Raw genomic sequence first — 14,936 nt, 5'->3', positions numbered from 1 at the left:
TGTTCACCATGATAAGACCTCTTTTTTTGGTGGGGGGGGGGGAAGAGTTCATTTGATTGTGTAGAGATTGTCTGGTTTCACCTATATAATTCTTGTTGTTGGGGCATTTGATGCACTGGATGAGGAACACCACGTGATAGGAATGTGTAGGATCCATTGATCTTGAAAGTTGTGTTGTGGGAGATACTGATCATCATAGTATTGAATATATGTCTGCAAGGTTTGCAGCTGTTATTCTGGTAGGGTCTGGTGCTGCTTTGAGTTGGTGTGTCCTGATCTGTGGGGAGCTTACTCCTGATGACAAGTTTGGTGAGGTTGAGAGGTGGTTTGAAGACCAAAAGAGGGGGTTCTTTCAGGATGTGGTCTCCATGAAATATGGATGGGTAATTGTTTGATACCATCCCATATGGCTTCGAGTGTGGGTTGACAGGTGACAGCTAGGGGGTCAGCGGGTTGTTTTCTTTTTTCTGTATTGAAGCAGATTCTTCCAGGGTATTTGGGTGGCCCACATTCCATGATGCAATCTATTTCTCTGATAGAGTGTCCTTTTTCAGTGAAGGTAGTTTTAAGCGGGTTTAGGTGTGTACTTGCATCTGGACTTTTTCTTTGGATCACATTCTGTAGTATCTAACCGCCTGGCTGTAGATAACAGATTTCTTGGTGTTTCTGGGGTGGTTGCTGGATCTGTGGAGGTGAGTGTGGTGATCCAATATTTCTGGACACTTGAAAAATTCTTCTTTACTTGCTAATCTTTTCCTGGGATGTGGCAAAATCATTAAACACAGTAGGTTATTTCCTCTGGTCTTTCCGATAGGTAACTGCAACCAGTCCAAATACTACTTTTCATGCCTAGTGCTGCTTCTGACAACTTCTCTTGCAGCTCCCAGTTGAGAACTATTCAAGCTCAAATGCAAGACGATAATCTACCCAGCCATTTAATACCTGCCAAAATACCTTCAAAGTGCACAAGCAGAGTATTGTTTTTTCCATATCACAGGAAATGGGTAAGGAAGATTTGCATGATGTGGCTGCCACTGGTATAGTGGAAAGGCTTAACCAGCAATTACATCTACCAAGGGTGAAAGAATCCTCAGTATAAAAGAAATAGAAAGTTGGGCTAAAGGAGAAAAAAAAAATTAAACGACAAAAATTGGTTTGTCTGTCTTCCCCCCACAAGGAAGCTCAAGGGCTGTTGGAAGAGGACGTTTTTGAGCACATGCTGTGCAAGGGCCACAGCTGCCAATAAGGAGACAATGGTGTTAGTGCTTCCCAAAACATTTTATCAAAGATTGTCAAGGTTTTCTTCTGAGGACAGTAAGCCCAGAACTGGCAAGTTCTGAAGATGAACTGGATTCACAGAAAGAGACACTATTGAGAAATTAGGATTCCAATAAGGGCTGTTCAAGTCTAAAACACTAGGGAGGGAGACCCAACTCCTGTATCTCATAATGAATAAGAACATCTTCAAATTCAATTTGTTTTTCTGCATCAGCCATTTCCCCCCCAAGTATGGGACATATTCTTTTCTCTTCAGCATTTGTCATTATCTTGATGACCTGTTGCCAGATGCCCCCCCGTCTGTTCTTTCGAATGCAGTCTGCACTGTTTCCTGTTACGCTGTTACAAAGCTACAAGCAGCAAAAGCTCCTCAATGATGTTAGATACCTGCTTAAAGCTGCACTGCTCTATATGATCTACTGTATTCATGCTTATAAATATGTAATCAATTAATGTAAGAATGAGTGACATAGTGTGAGTGAGTGACAGTCAATGGCAAAACAAAGAGGCAAATATTGCCTTTTATGAAATCATAGTATTATCTTGGTGAGGGTATAAATCTCAAGATAGGCAGCCACGTAGGTCATCAACAAGGAAATGTAACAGCATGCTAAACTCAGGACAAGAACACTCCCACAGATCCAAAGGGACTTTGGGGACTCTCGTCACCTTGCAGCTGATTTCCGGGCAGCTGTCACCTGATCACTCTCAGCCACCTGTGAAACCAAAACCAGCATCCACGTCTGCAGCCTGCTGGCATGAACATGTTATGTGTGTGAGTATAATTGCGCAAGTAAGGGATGCTAATAAATCAACCCTGAGTGTTGCTCTAGTTCGACCTTTGTGATTATTTCTTGGCTGGTTCCAAGAACAGATAACAGTTCTAAAGCAGAAGGGAATTTCATGGAGATTCCACCTCAATTTTAGTTATTCAAAAGGCCCTACTAATCAGACTCAGCAGTGGTAACCTAAGTAAGAGTCCTTGATATCAACTGAGGCAAATAAATTATGTTTGTATACTGCTGGTAGGACTGAGACGAAGAATTTTATCTTAAATTTATTTTCATTACACGAAATAATTCACCCACTTCAAGTCCAGGATGAGCCTGAATTCTCCTGATTGGAGAATTATGAAATATCTTGGACACCTCACTCCACCATCACCACCTCTTTAAAGTACTATTTTGGGTAAATCCAGGAAACGGCATCAATGCTGATCAAATGGTAACATGGTTTCTTCTGATGATCAAGAATGTGATTTGGAAAGATCAGGGTAGAGAATGGAATTCTCTGAACTACCTCCCCACCATAAATAAAATGACTCAATTGTCTGAGATAATTATGGACCATTTTTCCAGATCCTTAAGTGAAGAATAAGAAAAGTCTGATTTTATTTCTTTTGCCTTTGCAAAGTCTTCAAGTCCTCCCTACAACAGGAACATTTTTGTATCTGGATTTGTGATTAGATAAACAAATCTTGCTCCAACAGAAAACCTTTTCCAGAGCTGAATCTGTGTTGTCACCTACGACTCTGATGCTCTTAAAAGTACTAGAAGTCTTGACTTGAAAGGAAAATTCACAATGTGTCACACTTTCTCCAGGATCAGCACCACAAGTTATGGTGAGCCATAGTGAAGGAACCAAAATTGTTTGCTTCAATGTGAATGGAGTCTTAAAAAAAGAGAACCTGAAATACATTAGAAATATAGAACAAATTTTAATAATTCAATTCCTCAAAGAATTATGTGTAACTTGTACCAATGTAAGAAATTGGAAGCCACAGATGGCAAAGTGAAATATCATGCAGTTTGATCTTGTGTCCACACTTTTTAGGTACATAACATACTCTTTGGGCTACCCTAAGTAATACCACTTTCACTTCAGTGTTTTTGGCAGTGGTTATTGGCATTGCGGACATCTGTGACCATGGTATAATAGCCCATTTGGTAAATAACAGTCATTTTTCTAATAATACCACTGCTAAGAAAGATTTTATGGTTAAGAATGTGTTCGAGCCTTCTGGCCATTTAAGTGTAAGCTAATTTACTGTTAGGAGAAAAAATTATTAGTAAAGAAAGTGGGCATTAAAAGATATGAATGTTTAAACAGACATTTAACCCAGAAAATTGAGTTATAGGTAAGTTGGTCTATTTTTATCAACAGTAATTCTCTACAGGGTAACTCCTTAGCATATATCAAATTTAGATTTCAGAACATATGGAACATTTCACTCTGAATGGAGCGTCCTTCTTGATCTTGTCTCACTACCTTAATTTTTGTTTCATGTCGTCTGTTTCACGAGAGTAAAACTGAACTTGATGCAGAGGTACTGTACTTAAAACTACCATTCCAGATCAATTTTTTCTAATTGTTTAAGAAGAAATTGTGCTTTATGTAAACACTGAAAGAAAGAAGAAGAAGGACGCTAAGGCAATCACTCAAAGGAAAATGTTCCTTAGTTATTAAATTTATTTTTCGTCCAAACTTTCCTGGCTCAAAACTTCCAGAATGGATAGATTTAAGCTACTCAAATGTGTTTTAGAATCACTTCCTGTAAGGAAAGATTTGTGAAGGTTAGTCACTACTATGAATGTTACAGTATACAGAATGTGAGTGAACAACAGTATAGAAGAATATTTGTGTTTGATCAGTATAACCTTTCATGAATAATCTATGAGATTTTATAATTGTATAATTAATATTTTTCATATAAACATATTTATAGAACTTGAAAATATTAAATTTGTGTAAATGTGTAATGTGATACTACTGAATCTGGACACAGCACAAAATGAGAACTCTGAGTCCTGTTAACCGCTCCATTCATTTACATGGGTGTTTAGGATTATAGGAACAAGTAGTCTGGTGGCACCTTAAAGACTAACAGATTTATTTGGGCATAAGCTTTCGTGGGTAAAAACTCACTTCTTCAGATGCAGGAATTGTCAAAAATGTAGTACACCTAGTGCAGTATTCTAACAATTGTCAGCACCAGATGCTTCAAAGAAAGGTAAAATAAAAGTGTAAAGTAAAATAAAGTGAAAAGTGTAAAATAATCTGACCCTTATGAAAGTCTCATCCTAACCAATAATAGATCAGCTCAAACCCAGTAACATGAGGTTTTATATCCATTCCACAACACTTTTTAGAATGACATATCATAACTCTGAAAATTATTATCCGTATAAGTGTCCTACTCCTCTTTTAATTTTGCTAAAATCTTGGTCCCAATGATATCTGGTGGCAATGAATTCCACAGTCTAATTATGTGTGAAAAAGTATTTCCTCTGAATTTGCTGCTTTCAATTTGCACCATCTTCTTTTGGCAGAAACTTGCAGAACACTATTGTGTCAGAAGCCCCAGTAACAGAAATGGAGGCTCTGAAGACAAATGTTAGGACATCTAAACCAGAAATGACATGCCCAACAAGCTAAACCTGTCTCATCTCAGTTTGTTCTGGATCATTTCTGGGATGATACTTAGCAAAAGAGGTAGAAGAACAAAGATGTACAAAAATTCTTGGCTTGAATCCCAGAGAACTCTATCCATGAAGGACTCAGGATCTCATAACTTCAGACCAGAACTGAAAGAACATCATGTTGCCTCTTGTGGCAAAAAGGTCTAATTGAGGAGTCACCTGACTACCTGAAGATGGAAGCAGTGACCTTAACAAACCATTCATATGGAATACTGTATTTCAAATCAGGTTATTAGCTAAGACTTTGTTCTTATTGGGGAGATGAATCTCCAGAGAAATGATTTGATGCAGGATGCATGATTCAAAAAAATTGAACATTGCTCAATAAAGTAGCAGAGAATGAGCTTGTCCTTGTCAGCTTTTACAAAATCCATGGCATAGGTGTTTTTATCAAAACTTGCACAGATCTACTCGATTTGAAAGAGGAAAGCATGGAAAGTCAGACAGAAATTGCCCTCAACCTTAGATCACTTACATAAAGCCTTGTCACCTTACAATTCCTAAAGGACTTGAACTGCATAACGACCAAGGAAAGCTCCTCAGCCAATGCCAGATGCATTGTCACAATTACAGCCAATAGCTGAAAAGTACAGACACTTTTGCAAATATTCTGGGGTACTGCCCATGCAACAGAGCCTCCAGGATTTTCTAAGGCATAGTCACAACTGAGAAGGCTTTTGACTTATTTTGTCTAGTATATAATTTTTAACCTAACTTTTTTTGAATCTTACCATGAATGTGTCAAATCAAAAACTGTCTTTTGGTAAGTAAGTGGGTAGAAGTCTGGAACAGGTCCCATGAATTTTCCACCATCTGAGTAGCTTTCTTGTGGTTTACTCTCAGATGAAGAGAATGAAATAGGGTACACCCTGACTAAACAATCAACTTGATCTCTTCTCCAGACTGCTCCTACAAGCCTGCTATCCAGGAAAGTGTCCATGTGGACACCTTGATAACTAACTTATGTTAACACCACTGCCAAATATTCAGTGAACAAACTTGGAGCTTTTTGGAGACCAAAAGAGTGGGTGGTAAAGCTGTCACCAGCTAGATATATATACCATGTGTGGAAGAGGGGTTTGGGTAGCAGGTGCCTCTGTTATTTGCATTTGATCTCAAGATATTGGACGACTCCTATTCCTAAGATCAGATCTCGATGTTTCTTTTTTTCCCTTTGGAGTTTTAGAGTGGAATTAAGATGGAGTTAATATTGGTGTACTGACTGCACTAAGGCTCCAAGCACTAACTCAATTCTTCAGCATGCTGGTACTGTAGATTCAGAGGCTGAATATATTTTCAGTGACTACAATGCCTATGCAGAGTAAGTTTTTTCTGGATCAGCTCAGGATTCCATGGCTCTCATGACAATCACAGGACTGCCCAATGTGGCTTCTGGCCTACTCACATAACTGGTCATGCTCTGGATTTAGTATCCTGAATGGAACGGAAGTAAGCAAAGTCAGGATGCCCTTCTAACAGGAGTGAACGACATATTCTAACGGGACATCATTGGACACCAGAAGAACATGAGAATTTACAGATGGTTCTGAGGAATAACATTATTCAGCTGAGAGTAAAATCTTTAAAAAGTGTCAACAATATGCTCCAACAGTTTGTTGTCTTCTCTCTGAATATGGTGATGCCTAAACATCCTCACAAGTAAGCATCATTTACAGATGACCTGTGACAAGTAATACAAGAGAGCAAATGGCTAGAGTTCTATTAATGGAAGTCGTGAGCTGACTTTAATCAAATGCACCATATAGAATTTGTACAGTCATTTGCTGCGGCTGTTTGGGAGATGAAGTTTCTTCTTCTCTATCATAACGTTAATTCACCATAGCATTTGCTAACTCTCTCACAGCTAACTTACTGGCAGTTTGGTGAACCTGTGCTGCCTCTAGTTCAGATTTTTTCAAAGAATTTTCATGCCACTTTGCAGATATAAAATGCTCAGATTTTTAACAGAACTGTCTGCCTCCATGCAGAAAAGGAATAATGTTAATTCTTGTGAGAATTAAGTACATTACTTATTTACAAATTCATAGAGTTTAAGGCTAAAACAGACCATTAGATCATCTAGACCAATAGTTCTCAACCTATTGTGGGCCGCATATGCAGCTCTCTGTGTGTTATGTGGGTCGCATCCATGCAATATCTATACAACCTGAATGGCCCTGAGGATGGCACATGAGCCACAGCTGTGTGCTGACTGTGCCACAAGTGGCCTGCAGGCCATGGGTTGAGAACCACTGATCTAGACTGAACTCCTGAATAACACAGACCACTGAATTTCACCCAGTTAGCCCTTTACTGAGCCCAATAACTTGTTTGACATAAAAATACTTTCCAGAAAGACATCCAGTCCTGATGTCTTCAAACCAAGAGCCACAGAATCCACTACTTCCTCTAACACTTTGTTCCAATGGTTAATCACCCTCATTGTCGAATTTGTGTCTTATTTCTAAACAGAACTGGTCTGGCTTCAGCTTCCAGCCATTGGTTCTTATTATACCTTTCGCTGATATATTAAGAAACTCCTTTCACACCTGGTATTTTCTGCTTGGGAAGGCACTTATACACTAACCACGTTACATCTCAATCTTCTTTTTGATAAAAGGGTTCAATCAATAAGGCATTTTCTCTAACCTTGAATCATTTTTGTAGCTCTTTTCTGCACCCTCTTCAATTTTTCCAACATCCTTTTTAAAATGTGGACTCCAAAACCAGACACAGTATTACAGCATCAGTCTCACCCATGCTATAGTCAGAGGTTAAAAAAAGACAAAGAAAAATCCACTTCTCTAGTCCCCTATTTATTTATACATTCAAAGATCTCATTAGCCTTTTTTTGCCACAGCATCACAGTGGAAGCTCATACGGAATTATCTGTCCAATATCAATCCCAAATCCTTTCCAAAGTCATTGCTTTCCAGGATACAGCGCCCCACTCCATATGTATGGCCTGCATTTCTTGATGTATAACTCTGCATGTCAGTACAGCCAAATTCAATCTGTATGACTACCTCGTCCTCCTCATTATTTATCACTGTTATTCTTTGTGTCATCTGCAAATTTTAATCAGCAGTGATTTGATTTTTTTTACATTTACTTCCAGATCATTGATGAAAATGTTGAACAGACATGCCTTAAAACCAATCCCTAACACTAGAAACACACCCATTCAATTATAATTTCGTACTAGCTACTATTTTTTCAGATCTTTTACTCCACTTAATGTGTGAAGTATTTATATGGTATAGTACTAATTTTTTTCATCAGAATGTCATGCAGTACTAAGTCATATACCTCACACAAGTCTATTACATCTAGGCAGTGACCTATATCAACCAAATTTGTAATTGTGTTCTTTACAATCAGGTTTGTTTGACAAGACCTATTTTCCACAAAACTATGTTGACTAACATTAATTATATTGCTATCCTTTAATTCTTTATCTACTGAATCCAGTACCAGCTTCTCCATTATTTTGCCTGGCACTGATGTCAGGTTAACTGGCTCACAGTTACTATGTCACCCTGCTTGTCCTTTTTGATTATTGCCACAACACACTTCCAGAATTCTTCCAGAATTTCTCCAGTATTCCAAGATATACTGAAAGCTATCAGTGGGCCAAATATCTCCTCAGCCAACTCTCAACGACTTTTGAGTGCAAGTTCCTCAGGCCTTTAAAAATCTCTAGTATATGCTGTTTAACATCCTCAGTTACTAATGGACTGCAAGGCACTTCAACTTATGTGATATGAATACCCCACTCAGTTTCTGTCCAAATACAGAACAGAAATATTTATTGAACACTTCTGAACTTTCTGCATCATTTACCATCTTCATCTAGTAACAGGCCTAAACCATTGCTAGGATTTCTTTTGTTCCTAATATACTTAGCCTTGCCAGCCATGAATTTCTCCCTGATGTCTAACTTCCCTTATCAATTTTCTACATTTCATAACTTCTAATTCATATATACTTTCTTTCTTGCCCCTGCATCCATTTGTTATATAGTGCTTTACTATTTCTAAATTGCTGCCTTCCCTCTACCAATGAACCAGGAAGTGATGTTAGCCAAAGTTGTGCTCTTTTCTCAACTGTGGCTTTTTGTTCAACTAAAACTTAAAAACTCCCAATGTTGAGATTATGGAGTCATTCCACTATTTTAATATATTTTTAACCTGACACACAATTACAATCTAAGAAGTTTTTGAAATAACAGAAGGCAAGCAAACCTATGGTCCATAATAAAATCTTTCTTTTTAGTAAGAAAAACTGTAGCAGATTTTGGTGCTGAAGTATATAAAATACAATCTGCAGTTAGTCCAAAATGTTGATGTTCAAAACTTCTTCCTTTCCCTGTCCCCTCCGGAGTATATTTCATTATACATCTTTCCCCACTTTCAAGTTCTCAGTTTTATTAATTTCTGAGCTAATTTTCCCCTCCTTGTTGTTATCCAGTTCTAATGTACCCTTCTAGCACGACTGTATCTTCTTTCCTGGTCTCTACTAACACCATACTTCAGAACTGTCCTGTCATATCTAGTCACTGCTCTCCAGTTTTCTTCATTCTACTCCATCCTATTACTTGTGGAATGCAGCTCGCAGCCTTCACCCAATTCCCCTCCAATTTAATTAAGCTCCCCCTGACTTTCTTTCTTAGTCCTGATCAGCTCCCTTGACCAGTTCCATTCTTCCTGGTCTTTTTTTCAATTGCTGGTCTATTCCTTTAAGCAGTCCCTGCCCTTGTTTTCTTTGGCCCTGTTCACATCCCTTAGTCTCCTCAATGCATTCTCACCTCTTTTCCCCAGCCCGGTTCATGTTCTTTGGTCACACACCCTACCTTCCCTATCTCTGGCACAGCTTGAAACCTTCTTCAGCACTACTGTCTCATCAGGCAAGAGGCAACATGAGCGTATTCACATGCAGAATTGGCACACATCTGCCAAACACAGTTCTTACATACACAATAAAGAGATGCTAAGAGTGCTACAGGTGCATCCATACATAGTATAAATTGCAATTAACAATATTTCCGACTGTTAAAACTGTTTTATGTATAGTAGCTAGTTTCTTTTGTCATACCACTGATGGAGAGAAAGTTCGAAAGCAAACATCCTATTATAGTTTGTTTACTTTGCCTATTTACAAATACACATACAGTGCTTTCATTTGGGACAAACTCATGTGTACATGACATATTCACTGATGACAGTTCGGAGTACAATATTTTAAACATCAGTTTTGCCAGCACCTATACAAGAGAATTTAAACCAGGAGCAGCTTGTGTTTAAATGTAGGATGGTGCAATTATATCTAATGACACCCAGCAAATTAAATCTGCTAGTGATGTTTTTTAAGTTTCTGAAACCTTACTCTCTATAAAGGGGAGAAAGTTTGCAACAATGTCATGCCTCCACATGCATCAGTTGGTGTCACTGTAGAGAGAAAGCAAAGTGCTAGCAAAATAATATATATACACACACACACACACACACACAGAGTACACACACATATTACACATACATACTTGAAGCACACACAAAGGAGTAAAAGTGGCATGTGTGTGTTTTCTGGGATATCTGGGATATTTTAAAGCCTTCAGTTCAACTTCTCAATGAAAGCATTTTATGGTAACTGCAAACTACTCTCCTTGCAGCAAGAATAAGCCAAACAAAAAATTATATTAAAATAAAACAAGTAAAATAAAACAAGAGTTCTAGACTCTCAAAAAAACATTTGGTACATGTAATTCTCAAAACTATGCTTAGTGTCCCTGGCATTTTGCCAAAAAATAAAATAAAACATAAATAACAGAACATAAGTGGAAAAGAGAAGTTGCCAGGCCTCTGAAAGACCAGGGCAAAGAAGAAGCCGCTTCTCTTACCTGGAGAACTCTTGACATGTGTGAAATGAACTTCCTCCTCTATATAAGCCACAGGCATTTAAACTCATTTGCATAAATATCAAAGCTACAAGTAGACTTCCAGGTCGGCCATCTTGAGAATAAAATCTTGTTTCATTTACACACAAGCAGGAATACTGTAGATTAGCCAGCGCGTGGGCTACTGCACTACCTTTCAGTTAGTGATCCATGTCTGTTCAGTAAAGTGTGCTCATATCCCCCACTTAGTCATGTGAATACATCAAGAGATGGTATCACTGAAGATCACTAAACAAGCACACTACAGCCTCAAAATGAATGTTGCAACTGAAAGTGTCTAGAATCAGAACTCTTTGTACCGCTTTCTGTGCTGCCAACTATTAGCACTGCAGCAACTATGTGCAGTGAAGTACCTCCCACATACCACACAGTAGTACCAACAGGCAAAAATTGATGAGAGCACAAGGCAGCACATTAAAAAAGCAGCAAGATAAAACTCCAATATTTCCACACATTCAAAGCCTAGATACATTTAGGTGCCTTTTCTATACCTTTTCAGATCCATCACCCTGTTCTTTCAGTCCAGAAATTAGAATGTCTACATTCCAGGCAACAGAAAGTCCATGACAGATGTTATTTGCTGCCAAAGCTGAGCCAGACTGCAGTTACAGCTAGCTGGCACCAGTAAAAATTTACATAAAGGGGGCCTCATTTCATGACTAAACTGCAGCAGGATATTGCTGAGTAAAGCCTCTCTTTTTTCCCTGTCAGACAACTACTGGTTCTAGAACGTACAGTCGAGTTATTTGTTTACCAGTTGTCCAGATCCAAGTCCCAACAATAAGATTAACAATTAGCTTAACAGAGCTGTGATAAAAAAGACATTTGTAGGCAATTTTTTAATTTATTCCATGAAGGAGAGCTCAGAACTAATATTCCATCGTTCAATTTGCTTTTAGTTAGTGTGTAGTTGTAATCCAAATAATAATATTTGAAAGAAATGGATTTACTCAAGCTGTGTATTACTACTGCTGGTCTTTTAAACCCCTCAGCTCCTATTCCCAATACCTCAGAGCCTCCAAAAAGTAACTGATCAGCCACCACTTTCACAGTACGATCAATACAATTTTCATCTGCTGTTGACAGGTAACCAGTCTGGCCAGTTGGTTTAATTTAGATGGCCCCTCCCCCCATTTACTTCTCCTTCATCAGGCAATTATAACTGTGGGCTCTAGCTTTTCCAGTTTTGCAAACAAAACAGCTACCGGTAGATATAGAAATCGGTATTTCACCATCTCTCAAACTCCAAATGGTTAATTCAATACAATTTCTCCCTCCTTCCAATCAAAGCCCAGGAGTATTAATAATTCAATTACATGTTTCTTAAGAACACTTCTATTTAGTTGCTGTACCTTCTGAACACACAAAAAAGTCATGTTTTGTTTTCATAAATCGTGTCTGTTTGGGAAAGGGATGAATCGGATCTTCATGCCCTCCTGTCTCATTTGATGTGAGTCTCCTTAAATAAGAAGACTTACTGTCACATCTAATTTTAGTGCTTACAGCAGCGAAAAATGAAAAGCAAAAAAGCAGAGTAATCTTAACAGACTTCATATTTAGCAAGAGTGTGTTATTGCAATGTGGCACCAGTTAGTGGCACATCTGTGGAAAAAGAAACACAAATGAGCAAACAGGAGTGCTGCTCATCAGCTCCAGTCAGGCTCACTCCAGGGCAGGAAAGTCTGCTTTGCTCCACTTATCTCCCTTTGTTCTCTCCAGTTTCTTATTTCTTTTTGATGTCCCTAGGTTACAGCCGCTACAGAAATGCAAAATTTATTTTATAGCCTCTTTCCACTGTAAGATTATTTTGCTTTAGGTTTGGTTCTAGGTAGTTAGTTCAGCATTATACAAGTTTTTTTATTCCTCATATCAACACAATGTAGTTTAACTATCTGAGAACTTCTATTAATCCAAATTAGTCTATTTTGGTGCTTAGAAAGTGCACTCTTCACTGTGGTATCAGAGCCTGCAGTGATGTATAAAGCAAGAAATTTTCTCTGTCCAGGAGGAATGCCAGACTAAATCACTCCCATTAACCAATAAACCACGCAAGAGACCTGGCAATAGCTTGCCTTGACCTCTGAGAAAATCCTGGGATTCATATTCTATTTCAGCCAAAATCTTATTTATTAGCACTTCCAAATGTTGTATGGTATACTTCTTTCAGTGGTTCTTTTGTCATTTGCTGAGCAAAACAGAAGATATACGTGATTCATATTCCTATTAGATAAAGGACACCAAATGCTGCTAAAAATATAAAACTTGCATTTCTCACATACAGAAAATTTGCACTACAACCAGATGTAAAGACAGTATATCCTAGTAAAGTTCCCAGCACAACAAAAAACAGCTCTTCAGAAACAAGGCCACCTGTGTTTTCTAGCTGGTTTATATTAAGAATCTTAGCTCCATTCCTCTAATGAAGTTCAGTGCCAGAGATTGAAGACAGTCCAAAAGATCTATCCGTTGTGTTAAAAAAAAGGCACCACCCTGATTCCAGAACATTCGGAACAAAGTCAGGGGCACTCCCTTGGTTTTAAGTTATTTTCTCCTTGCTGCATCCAGTTAAGTGCTCAACTAGCTATGAGTAAATAGGTTTTCAGATACACAGTGTGGTTAAGGAAAGCAGAAACAGCTGGTTGAATATTCAGAAACATACCAACTAAGTTTTAAAAGCATTATGAACTGCTTCCATGAAAAGGGTAAAACTAGAGCAGCTAGAGGGCTTGTTAAATCCCACATCACTGCGGCAACATCTGTGTTTCTCATACAGAGCAAAGTAATCAATATTGAAAGAGCTAAACTAAACTAGGCAGTTTTTGTAGTTGCTTCCAAAATTTAGTTTTGTATGAGATGAGTACAACTTAGAGTGCATGTACTGCAAGTTAAAAAGTAGATTATTCGCTCATAAATCCCCCAGGGATTCTATTAGTAAAAAGGCTGAAATATTTTTCCTCCTCGCCTCCCCATTTAGGGCATACTGCTTAGCACACGCACCTGAAAAGCTTTTATTACACTTGTATTTTTAATGCAGGTTAAACTTGGAACTCTCCCCCTAAAACATATACACTTTCCTAATCTAAAACCAGGATGACCTAAAAACCAGAAGATATATTATGTTCAAAAAATGAAGGGTATTTGTTAAAAACAATAACTTCTTTAGCCTTACCAGCAGAAAATGTAAACTGGAGAGACAGGATACCCATGAAAAGCAAATGCTGCTATCGTGTGTACATACAGAAGAAAGATGCAGGACATTCTGCTAAGGAAGAATAGCTTGCTTATTAAGAAAATAATTAGAAATAATTTACTTTGGGTTTGTGTCAAAATTTTAGTTTAAACATATTTATTCAGTAATTATGTCTTGATTAAAAAAAAGAAACCACAAACATCTAAAAATAGACCCTGACACAGGTAGGTCAATTCTAGTAGCTTAAATTTTGTTTTAAAAAGCTCAGAGGAAAAATTGTTTCACTGGTGTTCTAAAAATCAGACTATCACTTAACTTCCTCTTTACAGCACCAAATGGCAATTATTCACACATCACGTGGCCAAAAGACTGGCATTTCCCCATACTTCCTCTCTGGTTTTAAAAAGGCAAAGAAAACTAGTGATCTCTACAATGTGGAAACGGTCTATAAAAACATATACTTATTTGGTCCTGTGTGGTTTATTTCGCAGCATAGGGCTGTACCTTCAGAAGGAAGGTAGCAATAGTCAGCTTCCTCCTGTAGGAGAGGTGAAAGTCAGCTATTATTGGATAAAGCGCTGCTAGCTTGTGACTCAAGAGTCATAATTAATATTGTGCTCCCTCACCTTGTGCTTAAAGAGCAATTCTCAGTTTTATTGTGCTCCCTCCCCAGCTTTACAGAAGCATCTTTGTTTCACGCAGTTGCAATTTACATTTGGACCTTCATCCTTTATTAAATGTATACCAGAAAAAAGTGTAAAATGGTCTAATCCTACTAATAATGCAGATGATGCAGAAAAACTAACACTTGACAAACTCGTAACTCTCTTTAAGACACGGAATTCTTGAGAAATCTTAATACATTTTCATTGATTATAAATTCTAATGGGCCCATTTAAAACTTTGAAATCACATAATCATAATAAGATTAAATATTCAAATTTCAAAACAGTTCTGTGTGCTTTGCAACCAGTTGCTGCTACTCGTTGAAGTACCCAAGAAGTGAGCAGTCTGAAAGAGAGCGATTTATGTGCAT

The 14,936-nt window shown here is 37.9% G+C and overlaps 1 protein-coding gene across 8 annotated transcripts in view; it reads right to left on the bottom strand.

Annotated features, from left to right (window-relative positions):
- The window catches only part of ATF7IP (activating transcription factor 7 interacting protein), a 168,689-nt gene that overhangs the window by 137,773 nt on the left and 15,980 nt on the right, over positions 1-14,936 (bottom strand). The window contains exon 1 of one of the 8 annotated variants that reach the window (XM_075067662.1): positions 10,654-10,865. The exons of the other annotated variants lie outside the window; for them this stretch is intronic. Within the exon in view, the coding sequence (XP_074923763.1) occupies positions 10,654-10,727 (74 nt within the window). The 5' untranslated portion in view covers positions 10,728-10,865. Of the gene's footprint in view, positions 1-10,653; positions 10,866-14,936 lie in introns of those variants that run through there. 8 annotated transcript variants of the gene reach the window in all.

This window comes from Chelonoidis abingdonii, chromosome 1 (assembly GCF_003597395.2).
Source record: "Chelonoidis abingdonii isolate Lonesome George chromosome 1, CheloAbing_2.0, whole genome shotgun sequence".
NCBI lineage: Eukaryota > Metazoa > Chordata > Testudines > Testudinidae > Chelonoidis > Chelonoidis abingdonii.
The sequence above is the reverse complement of the archived record's forward strand: the minus strand, read 5'-3'. Positions and strand labels throughout refer to the sequence as shown.